We start from the raw sequence: 17,884 nt of genomic DNA, 5'->3' as shown, positions 1-17,884 counted from the left end.
TTTGTAATCGCTTTTATTTTAAATAAAAAAACTATAATTAATTAGTTTTTGATAGAAACGTAAAAGACAGCTTTCTACGCAGTGCTCTTCTGTTATGCACTGCAGCCACTATACGTTACGCACGCATCTAGAAGGAGAGTGCACTGGTGAACATGAGGAAACTCTCATATATCATCTATTAGCTGAAGGCAGTAAGTGTACGTTTTTACCATAGTAAACTCGAATGGCATCTAAATATCACAGTGGTTAAACACATACACGGGGCGCGCATCATCTACGCTGAGCGTAGCTGCTTTTGGTTGTAGTTTCAGATGGTGCAACACGCATAAATATTTTTCATAATGTCAGATGTAGCTAAGCTCGACGTAGGACTACACCCAACTTCTTAATGTCCGGCTGTTGCAACCGGCCCCTGGTTATTTGCGCATGATTAAACATGAGTCTTTAAAAACAAATCTTTTTAGTGTTTATTTTTTTTTAAATGGGGATTGGGGGTGCGCCAACCCGGTTGGGACATAGAAGGGGGTGTGCAGGAAAAAAAGTTTTACGCTGGACTAGTTAGTTAAAGTGCAAAAATATATTGAACTCTTTCGCCGCCATTGCAAGTTATATCATCAATTAAGAGAAAACATTTGCATAAAAAATTCATCAGGAACCCGTTTTTTATGTTTATCTGCGCTACCACGATTATCCACTAGATGCATTTACCCAATTTATGAAAAAACAGAAGCCAAACGTTATTTATTAATTTTAAACTCTGTGTATGTTTTGATAATCGTTCTGAATCTGATCTCTAAAAAATTATTTCAGGTTTTTGCTAAAAAAATATTTTTTAATAAAAATACCCATATTTAAGAGTTTATAAGCAGAGAAAAAATATAGATAGGATGAAACTTTTTTTATTGTTTGTTCGAAAGTCGAGGGTCTGTTCTTTCATTTGATATATTTTTATGTTTATATATTTTTAGAAGAAATTTTTCCTGGAAGGCAATTTGTGAAACTTTTGTGAAAATCACAAAAAAATTGGCTGGCGGGGAATGAGTTAAAAACACAATTCATATGCAGGTAAACATGCAATGGAGGGTCTACAACTGCATTATTTAAAGGTCCACTGTGTAGCGGCATCTAGTAGTGCTATTCTGAATTGCAACCTTAGTCCACAACTCGAAGCACATAGAGAAGCTACGGTAGCTGGCACAGGACAGACTGTCATTGTCTGAGACAACCTATCGACAAAATATGCTCTATAGAACAGTACTGTATGTTCGTTGAGTCAAAAACAAGTTGGCGCGAAATGGTAAGGAGACACACAGTGTATGTAGATAAAAACGGCTCATTCTAAGTTAATAAAACAATACAGTTCATTTTGTAGGGTCTTTATACACCACTGATAATATTTCTGTCAAGCTCCTACTAACAATTGCACAATGAAACCCACATCCAAATTTCCGTTCACCTCACAAACTGGTATTAGGAGACGTACGTACACATCCCAGGACCAGCTGGCCCAGGGTAACGGTGCATCATGAGGGCCAGGTTTCTGCTTGAAAAGCTGACAGTTTGTAAATGAGTCGAAGGTGAAGCGTGCATGCTGATTGCTGGCGGGGAAAGCTTGGGGCTGTACTCCTGGGCTTGGTGATAGATGCAGATCGTTCGTCTATCCCTCCGCGCTTGTGTGCATATCTGTAAAAGGCAAAAGGAAGCACAAATAGTCTTAGAACCGGCAGGTTGATCCCTGGGGGACGAGAGAAGAGAGACAGGGAGAACATTAGGACTAATTGGGCATTCAGGAGAAGGATGGATCACTGTGGCAAAGCTTTATGAAAGGGAGAAGAGGTGTGGATAGTATAATCAAAGTGAGCAAGGTACCTCTGCAATACTGCCATGCCGCTAAAGTGTCTAAATAAAGACTGGAAATGGTATTGTACTGTATTGCATCATTCCTTTGTTGCAATACTATGAAGGATTTGCAAAACTATTTGACTTTTCTAAAAAAAAAAAACATTTGCAATCTGTATAGCAAAAATAGCTTCATTTAAACTATTATTACATATAAGCTCAAATGAATTATTGTACATTGTGGTTATATTAAAGGATGTGAATGAGTGTGAAGAATAAGTGGTATGATGGATGATTTAAGTTGACTATAAAAAAGCGTGTAAAATTAAATCCTGTGAAACATTTCCACTACTTACCATGTCACAAAGTTTAAACAAAGTAAGTTAGACTCAGACTTTGCTTCCTAATGCATTTTATGTCCCTTCTGAGTCTGTGCCATGTGAATTTTGCCAAAAACATGTCATATTGTCTCTGCTGTTTACAAGCCTCCAACTTTTGAGTAATACCACGGCCGAGATTATTTGGGCAGCTAATCCTAAACTATGAATTAGGCTCACTAAACTTCAACCTGCATTTCTCTCGTATTTTCACAGTAGTCAACTTCAAAAAGCTATAAGATGTGCAGTGAAATTTAGCTGCAATGTCCCTGAACTAATTGAGAGGAGCTCTTTAAAAAGAGATATAGATGCTGAGAGGCATGCAAAGTGTTTTGTTACCAACAAAGAGACTTTGCAAGCTGATACACAAAACTTGATGAGAAAATTTTTCATTAACAATGAAATAATATGAATGAAACAGCAACAGTTTGATATACATTATGACATATAAGCTCATGATATAATTAAACGGTTTACAGAGCCTGTAACCAAGTATTCTATTTTTGTCTTTTCCAGGTGTGCTGCTGAACCGATCCTAAAACCTACTCCACCGTGCTAGGATGTAAGATCAATGGAGTAAGACTGGATCAGATTAAACCAATTTGAAAGACTGCCACACTGCATATAAAACCAAAGTAGGATTTCAAGACACTTGTCTGACTACTTCACAAGGTTGGCGATGAAGAAACTGAGCTCGCTTAATCTTTGAGACAACTTACTTATTTAGCAAAAATCTAGCAAAATCTTAGCGCTCATAGCACATGAACTGGTGAGAAACTGGTTTAAAAAAAACAGACTGAAGGATTAAAGCTGTGAATCGACATCAAATTACATCGGTTTAATTATGAAAATGGGACAGATTACAATGCTTCTTCTGCACACTCATCTGATGTTTGGAGTTGCTAGCTCCTTGGTTATTCAATCCATGCCCTGGAGAGTGCCCTGTCCCCTTCAATGCGTTTGCCAAATCAAGCCCTGGTACTCTCCCCAGTCTGTGTATAGAGAGGCTCCTACAGTAGACTGCAATGACCTGCTACTTATCCAGCTGCCCACTTCTCTCCCTCCAGAGACACAAACCCTCCGGCTACAGAGTAACCTCATCAGTTCTGTGGACCAGAGTGAACTCCAAGGCCTTGTCAATCTGACAGAGTTGGATCTTTCCCATAACAGCTTTACCAGTAGCCGAAACCTGAGGATAACTGACCTGCCAGCTCTCCTTAGCCTACATATGGAAGAAAACCAGCTGAGACACCTCCCAGAAGCTGCATTCTTTGGTGTGCCTAACCTGCAAGAGTTGTACCTCAATCACAACAGGCTAAGAAGCATTTCCCCTGGGGCGTTCAAAGGTCTGGATAAACTTCTAAGGCTCCATCTTAACTCAAACCGCCTGGTTTTAATTGACAGACGTTGGTTTCATGCTTTGCCACAACTAGAAGTGCTCATGATTGGTGGAAATCCAGTAGACACAATCCAGGACCTAAATTTTAAACCACTGGGCTCTTTGCGCAGCCTGGTTCTGGCAGGAATGGGGTTACGTGAGATCTCAGAGCGAGCACTTGAGGGCCTTCAAAATCTGGAGAGCATCAGCTTTTACGATAACCACCTGATAAAAGTTCCAAAAGAAGCATTGCAAAAACTACCTGGACTAAAGTTCCTTGACTTAAACAAAAACCCCATTCAGACGGTGCAGAAAGGAGATTTCAGAAACATGCTTCACCTTAAGGAACTTGGTTTAAATAACATGGAGGAGCTGATTTCTATTGAACACTCTGCAATGGAAAACCTGCCTGAACTGACCAAACTGGAGATCACGAACAATCCTCGGCTCTCATATATCCACCCCCAGGCCTTCCAAAAATTGTTAAGCATGGAAAGCCTAATGTTAAACAGTAATGCCCTGAGTGCCCTGCATCGCCAGACAGTAAGGTCGTTGCCCAGCCTACAAGAAATAAGCCTGCACAGCAATCCCATTCGCTGTGACTGCCTGATCCGCTGGGTGGGAGCCGACAATGACAAGCCAGTGCGTTTCATTGAGCCTCAATCCACATTCTGCTCTGAGCCTCCTGAGCTGAAAGCCAGAAGAGTTAAAGAAGTCTCATTCAGAGAGATGGCAGACAGCTGCCTACCCTTGATTGCCCCAAGCACATTTCCCTCTTACATTGAAGTTAAACACGGAGACAATTTAGTATTGCATTGCCGGGCACTAGCGGAGCCAGAGCCAAGTATCTACTGGGTCATTCCCCAGGGCGTGAAACTGACTCCGTCCAGCAGCTATGGGCGGTATCGGGTCCTAACAGAGGGCACCTTAGAGATTTTCGGAGTCACCAATGAACAGGCTGGATTCTACACTTGTGTTGCTCAGAATCTAGTTGGAGCTGATACTAGAAGCTTGACGCTACAGTTGGAAGGTGAAACGGTTCACAAAAGCTCTCAAAAAACAAAAGATAATTTTGAAGTGCAGGATGTCAAGGAAAGGTATGCTTTATTGACCTGGCAAGCAAGTCGTAACGTCCCTGCTGCCCATCTCTCTTGGGTGGCCAATGACAGTCTGGAAGATCGTCACAGGCACAGTACTCGAATTCTAGCTGGTACCAGAAGATTCAACCTTACCCGTCTCCAACCAGGGACCCAATACAAAGTTTGCATTCACATGGGGCCGAACGACACCTCCTGTGTTCATTTAAAGACCAAAGAGGTGTCCGTGACAGATCCTGTACCAGACCTGACCCCCGCAGTCCTGCTAGCTGTATCAGTCCTGCTCCTTTTAATGGCTGCTAGGGCATGTCACGGTGGAGCTTCTTTCATTTGGAGAGACCACATATCTGAGTTTGAGAAACCCCACACTACTATTCTAACGACAGAGGCAAAAGCCTTTATGGTTCCTCAAACACAGGTAAAGGATATGAATCAGCAGAAACCAGATAAAGCCCTATCAGATGGCAGAGGCAAAGACCTCAGAAATAATTTGCTGGGACAAGATGTTCAGGGGCTGGCAAAAGAGGCATGCTGAGCAGGGTAAAGTGTTCAAGAATGATGGACAAAATATTCCCAGAGTGCAAGCTTCACAAAGCTACTCACTTTACCGCTTGTGACAGTCAAAACCACTGATCATCTGAAACTAAACAACTAGACATTTACGTGCCAGATCTGCTTAACATAAAAAGTGACACTGTTTCAAAGTATAGTGTAAAACATAAAAAAGTGGGAAAAGATTTGTATTTATTTTATATGGAAAAAGATATGACACATATATGTATATTAAAAGCATTTGTTCATGTATTCACATACAATATATCAACCAAGGACATGAAAGCTGTGCTGCCAATCATGAATAACAGTTCATAGAGTCTGTTAATATGCAACCTCTCATATTTTGTTGGGTACAACAGACCAAAATGGTTGAAGAAGGAAGCACTTATATATTTTTAATACTGAAGAAGAGACTGATTTGATGTAGGACGTAAACAGCAACGAAACTCAGCAAAGCATTATTCAAGACTTTTAATGTTGAACTAAGAAAGAGAGATTCAAAGTTATGTTTGTTGGGGGTTTTTTTGGTGGAAAACTAGGCAGGCAATCTCCAGGCAAGTGCTAAAATAAATCGAGATTACTTAATTGTCTAACTAATGTCATACTTTCTCTTTAACAGTGTGTTGAATTGTACTCTGTAGAAAAGCCCCAGAGACCATTCGAAAGTAACCATCGCAGAGCAAGCAAATGTTTTAGTACACAAATCCATACAGTCCATAAACTTTATCTATTTCAGTCAGCCCACTCCTGAAATTCAGACCTTTGCTTAAAAACAACCCCAATGTTTTAATGCTGATGGACATACAGCTTAGACACCTCTGCCTCTTGCTGAACAAACCATAGAAGAAGATTCATGGAGAAAGCATATGGAAAAGCCCTCATCATCGGCACAAAATTCAGACCTTTGGGGAGACGAACATTTGGGGAGAGGGAAGACTTTGATTCTATATCTACATGTTTTGTAAAAAGCAAGGAAGTCGGAGACCTGCCAGACTGCTAATGGGAGATGCTTCAAGGAAAGACAGTCTCAACTCTTCTTGTGTAAAAAGAGACAAATTAATTCAAAATGGGCTTTTTCTTAAACTGTTTGTCATTGCACATCTCTGACTGCTGGATAGCTATGTTAATGAGAGACATACCCAGTGAAAGAGAGGACTCAAAGGTCAAAGACAGACACTTCTTTTATCCAGGAGAGGACAGAGCGCAGCATTGGGGATTGTAAACTGTTTGCCTACATTTTCAAATGTGGGGAAATTCATTTTTAAAGTCATGTTATAGTAACTTTGTTTGCTTTAATTTTCATTTCTTGTCAGTTTGTGATTGACGTGCCCTCTTGTTTCAGTGACTCTCTCTCTCGCTCTCTCTCTCTCTCTCTGATTAACTTGACTGTCTTGTCTGCTCAAACTGATTTCTGTTTGGTTTTATTTCATTTGTTGATCATTGGTCTTTTCCCACCCCAGAGCTGTACATAAATCAATCTGAATTTCCTATTCAACATACCACTTTCTGAAATAATTTAGATGATTGTGTGTTAAATTCTATTTTGATCTATTATTAAAACTTTTGGACTGATATCAAGGTTTGGTCAATGGCAAGACACAATAGAGTGCATGCATGTGTCGTCACTTTTGGCGAACTGAGCGGCAGCATTTTTGTACAGCGTAAAATCAGTGAAAACAGGAAAAAGTGCGTCTAAATGGGAAAAAGATGTTGTGTGATAGACTGTAGGCCTACTAACAGATTAACAAAAATTCGGAGCTATCGCTTTGACTGCCAAACAAATACCGAAAGGAGAAGTAAATGGATCATCCATGCCAACGTTCAATGACCACAGGTGGGTTTGACAACTTGCTAGGGTCACTATCAAGTGCAACTAAATTTAATTTTTGCTGATAATTGTCAGTTATACTGACATTTTTGGGGCTGCCCCTAGAACGGTCAACCATTTTGCTGAATGTTTTGCCACTCAACAGGGCGAGTTCCGCCATGGTCACACGGAAAAGTGACGTCAATGCATACCCTCTATACTGGGGGCATCATACATCACTGCCAGAAAATTAACACACAATAAGCCAAATGTGAGTAAAAGTTGATTTTGGCAAAGAAGTTGGAGATACTCATCACTTCAAAAGGAATTGCAAAATTAAATATAAAAATGATAAAAAATAATACAATATAACCTAAAGTTACATGACCAAGGCTTTGGTTAAGGCAGGTAAATGTTTTGTTTTCCTCAGGAATGGTGTTTTCTTGGCAAAATATAATATTGGGCCCTTCTATACTGTATTTCACCAATATATAATTCAAGCTTAATCTTACACTGTAAAAAAATTCCTTGTTGCACTTAGTTTTCTTAAGTTTAAACAACTTTTTTTCCAATTATTTAAACTTCCTTAACTAGTCAGGGTCGAGTTGCTACAAATTATACATTTAAAATTAAATTAGCTTAAGTTATTTCAACCTTATTTTTATAATTTATAGCAACTCCTCCCTAGTCAAGAAAGTTGAAATTAATTATAATTTCAAATTGATTCAAAAATCAAAGTGCAACAAGGAATTTTTGCAGTGAAGGGGCCGTTTACATGACAGCAATTTCAACCGTAAACGTTAAAGTTTTTATGCGGTCAGAATGTTTCATGAGTCAGAATCTGAGTCTGATACCGCTCCATTGGGCTGTGATTATGGGGCGTGTTTCAACCGAACCAGGACAAAAAATGCCTCTGCACTCAATTGGATAGACCTACAACCAATCAGAGCAACCCAGTGTGTGACGCATGTTGAAAAGGCATCTGTCCTCTTTTGCAGACTGACCTGAACTGCTAGTTATTTCGCTACAAGGAGACTAACCTTATGATCGTACTAAGTCTGAGTTAGTGAACGTACATCGACACCTATTATGTTTACAATATTTCATTCATATCATCATGACATTGTGAGTTATTTACTAAGTCATACAGTCAGACTATCTCTTACCATTTGTAAGTTAGATGAACTTCATCCACGGCTTCCGAAAAGGAGCTGGTAACGACCGCTAGTTGTCGGGCACGCCAAGTTGCACATGAACGCAGAGACAGCTGATAAATTTAGCATCTTCCAAATCAACAAATGCCTTGACCGCGTTTCTCTGTTCCTCTTTAAAAACCAATGTGTGTCGATATGGTCGCCCAGCTTTGGGTTAAGCATAGTAGTGCCACAATGGAGTGACACCAGACCGATCTTCTCGTCCTAAAATGTTGTGGGCGGGGCTAAGTTCGGCTGGCACCCATGCTAGTTTCTTTTCACAATGATGGTGTTTCCGGGTCCTGAAAATGCAAACTTTTGAAGAAGGGTTTCAAAGTATCAAACTTGTCGTCTCCGTGTAAACTACGTGTGATGCGCATGTTAATTTAGTCTAAAGGCATACAGTCTAAAACAATTGTTATTTCATGAATTCTATATACAGTACCATCGGACGCATGCAGACTTTCAAAATACTGCCTTGGAGGTAAAATAAATATTCATTCCTTCCTTTCAAACAAAATTTTTACGGCAAGGAATTCCTGTGGAGTTGTAAAACAGCCCTCGGCATCCTAAATTTGTTGAGAGAAGAGCCTCAGGCTTTTGACACTTTTTCTTTTAACAGCAGATGGGTTCATCCATACACCATCCCTTCACCTATAGCCTAATATACTTACATTTACATTACATTTACATTTAGTCATTTAGCAGACGCTTTTGTCCAAAGCGACTTACAAGTGAGGTAGACAATAGAAGCAATTATGGCAACATAAGAACAGCAATACATAAGTGCACTGGAAATAGTCTCATCAAGTCCAACACAATATACATAGCCAAGGGTATGTTAGTGGTTTTTTTTTTTATTTTATTTATTTATTTTTTTTTTTATTTTTTTTTAGATAAAGAGGAAGGTAGATAGAGAAAGAGATAAAGAGAAGGGTAACTAAATAAAGATAGTAAATCTGTAATTAGGAAGTTAGGTAATGGTGGAAGAGATGGGTTTTTAGCCGAGTCTTAAAGACAGCTACAGTGTCAGCTGATCGTGTCACGACCGGCAGATCATTCCACAGTTGTGGGACAGTTCCTGAGAAGGTACGCGTTAGTGTTTTCTTCCCTTTTTGAGATGGTACCACAAGTCGTCGCTCGGTGGCAGAGCGCAGTGATCGAGAGGGTACATAAGGCTCTATAAGCAAGCGAAGGTAAGGGGGTGCTGACCCAGTGGTGGTTTTAAAGGCCAGGAGCAGAGCCTTAAATTTGATGCGGGCTGCTATAGGAAGCCAGTGTAACTTGACAAAGAGAGGAGTGACGTGCGCCCTCTTTGGCTCATTGAAGACCACTCTTGCCGCTGCATTCTGAATCATCTGTAAGGGTTTGGTCGTGCAGGCTGGAAGTCCTGCCAGTAGCGCATTGCAGTAGTCCAGCCTGGACAGGACAAGAGCTTGGACCAGGACCTGCGTAGCATGCTCATCTAGGAAAGGTCTAATTTTCCTAATATTGTAGAGGATGAATCTACAAGAGCGAGCGGTGCTGGCAACATGCTCCGTGAAGCTAAGCCGATCATCAATGACCACTCCCAGGTTTTTGGCCGTCTTGGAAGGCGTGATGGTCGAGGAACCTAGCTGAATGGAAAAGTTGTGCTGAATCTTTGGTTCGGATGATATGACAAGCAGTTCTGTCTTCGCAAGGTTAAGCTGGAGATGGTGATCCTTCATCCAGAGTGAGATGTCCCTCAGGCATGCCGAGATGCGGGCAGAAACCGTAGGATCATCAGGGTGGAACGACAAGTGGATTTGAGTGTCGTCTGCATAGCAGTGGTAGGAAAAGCCATGTTTCCGAATGACAGAGCCCAGGGATGTCATGTATATCGAAAAGAGCAGCGGTCCAAGCACAGAGCCTTGAGGGACCCCGGTATCTAGACGTTGGGGTTCGGAGACGTCACCTCTCCAGGATACCCGAAATGACCTATCTGAGAGGTACGACTTGAACCATAAAAGCGCTGTGTCAGTGACACCCATAGACATGAGAGTCGACAGGAGGATGCGGTGATTGACCGTGTCAAAAGCTGCAGATAGATCCAGTAAGATCAGCACAGATGATTTGGAGGCTGCCCTTGCCTGCCTTAGGGCCTCAATGACTGATAGCAGCGCAGTCTCAGTGGAGTGACCACTTTTGAATCCAGACTGATTGCTATCCAGGAGGTTATTTTGTGTGAAGAAAGTGGAGAGCTGGTTGAACACAATGCGTTCAAGAGTCTTGGAAATGAAGGGAAGAAGAGAAACGGGTCTGTAGTTCTCTAGCATAGCAGGATTGAGAGTGGGTTTCTTCAGCAACGGGGTTATCCGGGCCTCTTTAAATGCTACAGGGAAGGTGCCAGTGGAAAGGGATGAATTGATAATGTGAGTGAGAGCAGGGATAACAGACGGAGAGATGGCCTGGAGGAGATGGGTGGGTATGGGATCTAGCGGGCAGGTAGTCGGATGATTAGAAGCCAAGACCTTGGAAACATCTGCTTCGGATAGGAGAGAGAAGGAGGGAAGGGAGCATGTCTCAGGGATTTGAGAATGCGCAAGAAGCGGCGGCTCGGAGAACTGACTGCTAATAGTTTTCGTTTTCTTCACAAAGAAGGAAGCAAAATCATCAGCCGTTAGGTCGGATGAAGGTGGAGGGGCAGGGGGACAGAGAAGGGTAGAGAAGGTCTTGAAGAGAGTGTGAGAGTCAGGTGAGTTGTTAATCTTTGAATGGTAGTATAGGGTCTTTGCAGAGGAGACATCCTTGGAGAAGGAGGCAAGAAGAGACTGATAGAGGCAGAGATCAGAAGGATCATTCGATCTGCGCCACTTCCTCTCTGTAGCCCTGAGTGTGGAGCGATGCTCACGGAGAACCTCAGTTAGCCAAGGAGCAGAAGGTGTGACCCGGGCCGGTCCAGATGTCAGAGGGCATAATGTGTCTAAGCAGGATGTAAGAGTGGAACAAAGTGTGTCTGTGGCATTGTCAGTATCTAACAGAGAGAGTTGGCTGGGAGCGGGCAGCGTGGAAACAATCGCAGAGGATAAGCGAGAGGGAGAGAGCGTGCGCAGGTTGCGCCTGAACGTGACCAATGGGGGATCGTATGTAGCGACAGGGGGAGTCAGGTCGAGGTCGAGAGTAATTAGGAAGTGATCAGATGTGTGAAGTGGGGTGACCTGGGTGTGGTAGGTGGAACAACAGCGTGTGTAGATAAGATCTAAAAGATTACCAGACCTGTGTGTTGGTGAAGTAGGGACTCGCTTGAGGTCAAACGACGCAGTCAGGGTGTTGAAGTCAGCTGCCTGTGGTTTCTCCAGGTGGATATTGAAGTCACCAAGTACTACTAAAGGAGTACCATCCTCAGGGAATGAAGACAGAAGTACATCTAACTCCTCCAAGAAGTGTCCAAGTTGACCTGGGGGGCGATAGATAACTAAAAAATGCATTTTACTAGGGTGGATGATAGTAACAATATGCGATTCGAAAGAGTTGCTGTCACATGAGGGGGTTTGCTGTTGGAATTTCCAGTCCTTTGGGATGAGCAGACCAGTTCCTCCACCCCTTCCTGTTGTGCGAGGACTGTGTGAGAAAGTGTAGTTGTTGGAGAGGGCAGCCGGAGTGGCCGTGTCCTCTGGTTTAATCCATGTCTCAGTAAGTGCTAAAACAGAAAGGCCAGAATGTGAGGCAATGGCAGTAATGAAATTTGCTTTGTTGACAGCAGATTGGCAGTTCCATAAGCCAATGGGAAGAGAGAGTGAGGCAATAGTGGAAGGTGGGAGAGTGCGGAGGTTATTAATATTTCTCCCACGGCGACGTGATACAACAGATTTACGAGTTGTAATGACAGTAGAGATTTGAAAGCACATAGTAAAATTATAAGAATAGGAAATGTAAAAGAGAGGAAAAAGAGTGCTATATAGATAAATAGAAAAATATAAAAAGTTAGTACAAAAAGTGCAATACTCAAGTGCCCAGTCGGTGTCCCTGCTTGGTGGAGTCGCGCAGGTAGAGTCGATGGTCTTTACACTCTTCGGTCTTCACACGACGAGGGCTGCACGCGACCGCTGCCGCGGTGGACTGCCTGCTTTAATAAGTGCTTCAAATGTGGGCTGAAACTCAGCAGGCCACGCCCGAAAACAATCAACAACACGTTAATGGCCGAAACTACTACTGTATTTACTGTAATACACTAAAGCACGCGAGGACACGCGAGAACAAACGCGGATTGCAGCACGTGAGACAAAGGTAAACAAGAGAGCGTTTCTTAGCAACGACACTGCGCTAAAACTTCACAAGTCTAAAATCAAATACACTTACACGTTTCTGTGGACTCCTGTTGATAACTGCTTCACCTGAAGACTGAACTGTTTACTGCTGTTTAAATACTCTCCTGGCGTTGGCCACGCCCGAAAACAATCAACAACACGTTAATGGCCGAAACTACTACTGTATTTACTGTAATACACTAAAGCACGCGAGGACACGCGAGAACAAACGCGGATTGCAGCACGTGAGACAAAGGTAAACAAGAGAGCGTTTCTTAGCAACGACACTGCGCTAAAACTTCACAAGTCTAAAATCAAATACACTTACACGTTTCTGTGGACTCCTGTTGATAACTGCTTCACCTGAAGACTGAACTGTTTACTGCTGTTTAAATACTCTCCTGGCGTTGGCCACGCCCGAAAACAATCAACAACACGTTAATGGCCGAAACTACTACTGTATTTACTGTAATACACTAAAGCACGCGAGGACACGCGAGAACAAACGCGGATTGCAGCACGTGAGACAAAGGTAAACAAGAGAGCGTTTCTTAGCAACGACACTGCGCTAAAACTTCACAAGTCTAAAATCAAATACACTTACACGTTTCTGTGGACTCCTGTTGATAACTGCTTCACCTGAAGACTGAACTGTTTACTGCTGTTTAAATACTCTCCTGGCGTTGGCCACGCCCGAAAACAATCAACAACACGTTAATGGCCGAAACTACTACTGTATTTACTGTAATACACTAAAGCACGCGAGGACACGCGAGAACAAACGCGGATTGCAGCACGTGAGACAAAGGTAAACAAGAGAGCGTTTCTTAGCAACGACACTGCGCTAAAACTTCACAAGTCTAAAATCAAATACACTTACACGTTTCTGTGGACTCCTGTTGATAACTGCTTCACCTGAAGACTGAACTGTTTACTGCTGTTTAAATACTCTCCTGGCGTTGGCCACGCCCGAAAACAATCAACAACACGTTAATGGCCGAAACTACTACTGTATTTACTGTAATACACTAAAGCACGCGAGGACACGCGAGAACAAACGCGGATTGCAGCACGTGAGACAAAGGTAAACAAGAGAGCGTTTCTTAGCAACGACACTGCGCTAAAACTTCACAAGTCTAAAATCAAATACACTTACACGTTTCTGTGGACTCCTGTTGATAACTGCTTCACCAGTTATCAACAGTACTTCACAATTACTGCAAAATTGCAGTGAGAGAACTTGACTGATGCCTGAAGAAATAAAATGGCAAGTGTTGGACAGGGGTCGGTGGTTTGAAGGTAACAAAAGTGCAATGTTTCTTTGCAGAACTCATCATAATTGTGAACGGTGGTAATTGCACATTGCATTTATTTTAAAATATATATATATATGGAAAATGGGTTGGCTAGAACTTTTAATGGCAACCTTTCCACTCAAGTGGACCCATTCCAACCTATTAAAGCTGGAAATGCCAAAGCATAAGGCTCAATGCACCACTGAACCGTAACCTTGACGCTTAATGGAGGGAATACGAAAACATTTTTACAGTGCAAGATCAAAGGAACATTACAACCAATGCATAGCAATTCCTTATACAACATTTTAGCTGCATATATAGCTCTATAGTGCATAACTGGTTAGATTGTCAAATAACCAAATGAATGACATCATTGACTAAATGTCCTGATTAATAGGAGATAGAGAAACAAGCTATACTTAAATGCTTTAAGCTTAGCCCAAAACATAATTCACTATTAAATGGTACACTGGCTGACTGATACAATGTGACATTTGGTCTATTACTTGCTTAATCATTAAGATTAATGATAGTTATAGAACTTTAAAGAGAACGTGTCACTTATATACAGAGTATGATCATTCTTTTTAGTAGGAAAATTAAGGTGACAAATATGTGATCAAATTAACAATGAATGATTTAAAGACAAGTTTTAAAAGCTGGCAGTTTTGATTTTTTTTAAACTACTTGAATCCATTGCAAAATGCCAAACTTTCTTCAATCCAGCGCACATCACTGACCAAAGGACTCATTCTTCACAAATGGTTAGGATATTTAGGTATCTTTAAACGGACAGAACCCCCCCACCAACCTGATTATAATACTGAACCTTCAGTGACCCGACCAACACAAACTATACACTTGAAATATTCGGTTGCTCTCTTTTCCTTTTTCATGAAAGTGCTCCCGTTTTCAAAGCCAGGAAGCAGCTTTGTGGAACGATGATAGAAAAATTGATTGTGAAATCTATTTAGTGTGGCTATCGATTTCCCCATAAGGGAAAGGAAGCCAGCCCGTGTGAGTAAGATAATGGAATATGGAACAGGGGAGCAAGAGCCCAGAAATGGGAAGTGACACTGGTTAATGGAGTAGAACCGGGCTGTTTTAGGTGGGGCACGTGAGAAATCTCAACACCTCTCATGTTCACACCTACACTCCATATTTCCATTCGACGATATGAATGAAACTGTTCACCCAAAAAAGAATATTCTTGTATTATTTACTCATGCTCATACCATATGCTGTTATATTTCTGTAGTTTTCTACACGAGGAAAACTCGTAACAAACACACATAGGCGTCTGAAGCAAAAATAAATAAATTGTGGGTTGGTCCAAAACATGTGCTGGAGTAGATGACAGCAAGCATTTTATTCCCTTGTTTATTAATGTATTTATTTTACATTTAACACAAAATAATTTTTGCTTGTTTCAAACTGACCAAAGTCAAGCGATTTTAGCAAACGAGGCTTCATTACGTCATAACTGTTTCGAAACGTTTCGAAAATCCGACGATTCACCACTAGGGTGAGTTGATCACCATGACCAGTGTAGGTGAACTCGGTTCAGTTTTATTGTAAAGTTTATAAAACATTCATCCTTCTGACTAATGACACAACCATTTTGTCTACCTTTTGTTTATAGACAGATCTAATGACAAAAATGTGCATATTAAAAAGGGAGTTCGTTTTAATGATTTGTTTGCCATAAATAAAACTAAAAACACAGAATACACTTTTAATTATGTCTTAATTAAATTCAATAATTTATTTTTCTTTTAAAAAACATATTTTTAGAACAATCTTGCTTTAATTTTGTAAAAAGTGTAAATTATTTGGACAGATCTTGCTGCTTTTACACTATTTTGACCAGCAGGTGTCGTCAGCGTGTATGGTGTTTCGAACGCTTCGAAAAACTGAATCAATTTACGAAGCAATTGGTTCGATTGATTCAAAGCTTCGAAAAGCTTCGTTTATCCCATAACTTATCTGAGCATAAATCAAGTAAAACAGATACGAAAACTTTTTGTATTTTGGTGCATTTTAACTAAACAGAATTGCTTTAATAGCCTAAAAGTTTACCTGGTGTGTCGCGCAGGCGGGCCACAGAATTGCATATGGCGGGATTGCAGAAGAAAGTAGCCAAACCACGAAATGGAGTTTACATTTTTATGGACTCGAATGGAATGGAGTCGAGGAAACAGCAGCGTGAAAGTCAAGGCTGTAGCTAAAACACGTAACAGAGTTTGTTTAATTTATCCGTGCATTTATAGTGGAATAGATTTGAATGATGAAGTGAACAGACGTATCCGTTAAATTAGAGAAAATATTGGTTATAAAAAGTGGGTCCATGCACGAACACACTATTTGGTTTAATAATTTGTCAATATAATGTCATATGTTATTAAAATACATATTTATATTGAATTTTGTGTAACATTAAACTGTACCTGTCAAAATGATTTGCCACATCCGCGTTACTCTGTGTAATTAGTTTAGAGCGGTTGTTGGGGAATAACAAACCTGCAAATGACGCGACTGGCCAATCAGAATCAAGCATTCCAACAAGCTATGTAATAATAAATAATAACTTTCATTTTGTGGCAAATTCTTAAAGTGTGTGTTGCAGGTTCTTTTTTTTACGAATTTGTGCAACTTGCTTGTGTGTAATAACCATTTAAAGTGTTATCCATTGTATTTTATGTTGTTGGGTATCACAAAACCCGAAAAAGTATGAAAAAGTGCAGCGGTTTGCAATGATTCTCCTTTCCCCCACAACGCACTGTATGACGTCACGCTGGGGAGAGAATTTACCAAAGCCGCATTGAGAGCATTGAGAATGACTATAGAAAGACGAGTAAAGTACAGTTCTGATAGCGCAGATTATAGATAAATAGATGGATAGATAGATAGATAGATAGATAGATAGATAGATAGATAGATAGATAGATAGATAGATAGACAGACAGACAGACAGACAGACAGACAGACAGACAGACAGACAAACAGACAGACAGACAGACAGACAGACAGACAGATGGATAGGCTAGTATAGAGAGATAGGCAGACAGCCAGATAGCATAACGTTAGCATATCTTCGTGTAGAAAGTAAACAAACAATTAACATACTCGTGCATGCTGGCTTGAGGGGGTCCATGATCCTGCCTGAAATGGGTGTAACTTTATGCGATCTTCAGCACAAACGGTTTTGGCAGCATGTCTCTAATCCTGGAAGGTGAGTGAGGCACGTCACATCTGTTCGCGGGGACCAGCGACCCAAACGCACTCGCTTTCTTACAGCCAGTAGCGGAATGGCAATCGAGAGAGTCGGGACTTTCCCGGTGGGTCGATCTGATAATAGTTATACGTTTCGAGTTAACAACACCGTCTGGCGGCGTGATGTGCGCCGGTTCCCGCAGCCCGCTGGTCAAAGTGCAGCCTCTCTGCTCAACAAAGTATATGAAAGTGCTCAACCTGTTCGGCGGGTCCAAACATGTACAGGATTTATAAAAATACGGTGATCAATGAGCGGTTCCTCCTCAAATGGCATAGTCTGTCGTGATGTAAAAAGCCGCCGAACGCCTGTTTATTACAGTATGTATGCGGTCGGATCCGAGTGTGCTGCAGCTGCTGACTGCTGCGTATAAAATGATCGTGTGATTCGTTATAATCGCATAAACAATATAACAAAGCATCCTTTTATTTCACAAAACAATATATTTGAGATATTATTTGATAGACTAGTAAGTGTGGATTAAGGATGTTTAAAAATCTCTAGCCTGGTGGTCAGGACATGAATGGATCAAATCAGCAGATTTGCGAAGTTTTATTTATCTCCAAAGATATCATAAATAATAATTAGCATGGTATCTTTGCAGTATAACACATTATATATTTCCTACGATGTATATATGATTTCCAAATTGTATACGCAAGTATTAAACAGCAATAAATGTCTCATCTATCTCTATGGCTCTGGCTGAGGCTTTCTCCACTTCTCCCCAGCGTGACGTCATCGCAGAATTGCCTAAAAAAACCGTTAATACCAAAAACGTAAAAAAAGTGTTCTTTAAGA

General features: G+C 41.1%; 1 protein-coding gene across 1 annotated transcript in view; it reads left to right on the top strand.

The window, feature by feature from the left end:
* lrrn2 (leucine rich repeat neuronal 2) overlaps positions 1–6,820 on the top strand; it is a 69,347-nt gene extending 62,527 nt beyond the window's left edge. Inside the window, exon 2 of the mRNA XM_065241393.2 lies at positions 2,733–6,820. Coding sequence (XP_065097465.1) covers positions 3,061–5,226 — 2,166 coding nt within the window. The 5' untranslated portion in view covers positions 2,733–3,060 and the 3' untranslated portion in view covers positions 5,227–6,820. The remainder of the gene's footprint in view (positions 1–2,732) is intronic.
* The last annotated feature ends 11,064 nt before the right edge of the window (positions 6,821–17,884 follow it).

Source organism: Paramisgurnus dabryanus, chromosome 14, assembly GCF_030506205.2.
Source record: "Paramisgurnus dabryanus chromosome 14, PD_genome_1.1, whole genome shotgun sequence".
Lineage (NCBI taxonomy): Eukaryota > Metazoa > Chordata > Actinopteri > Cypriniformes > Cobitidae > Paramisgurnus > Paramisgurnus dabryanus.
This window is presented reverse-complemented; position numbering and strand designations above follow the sequence as displayed.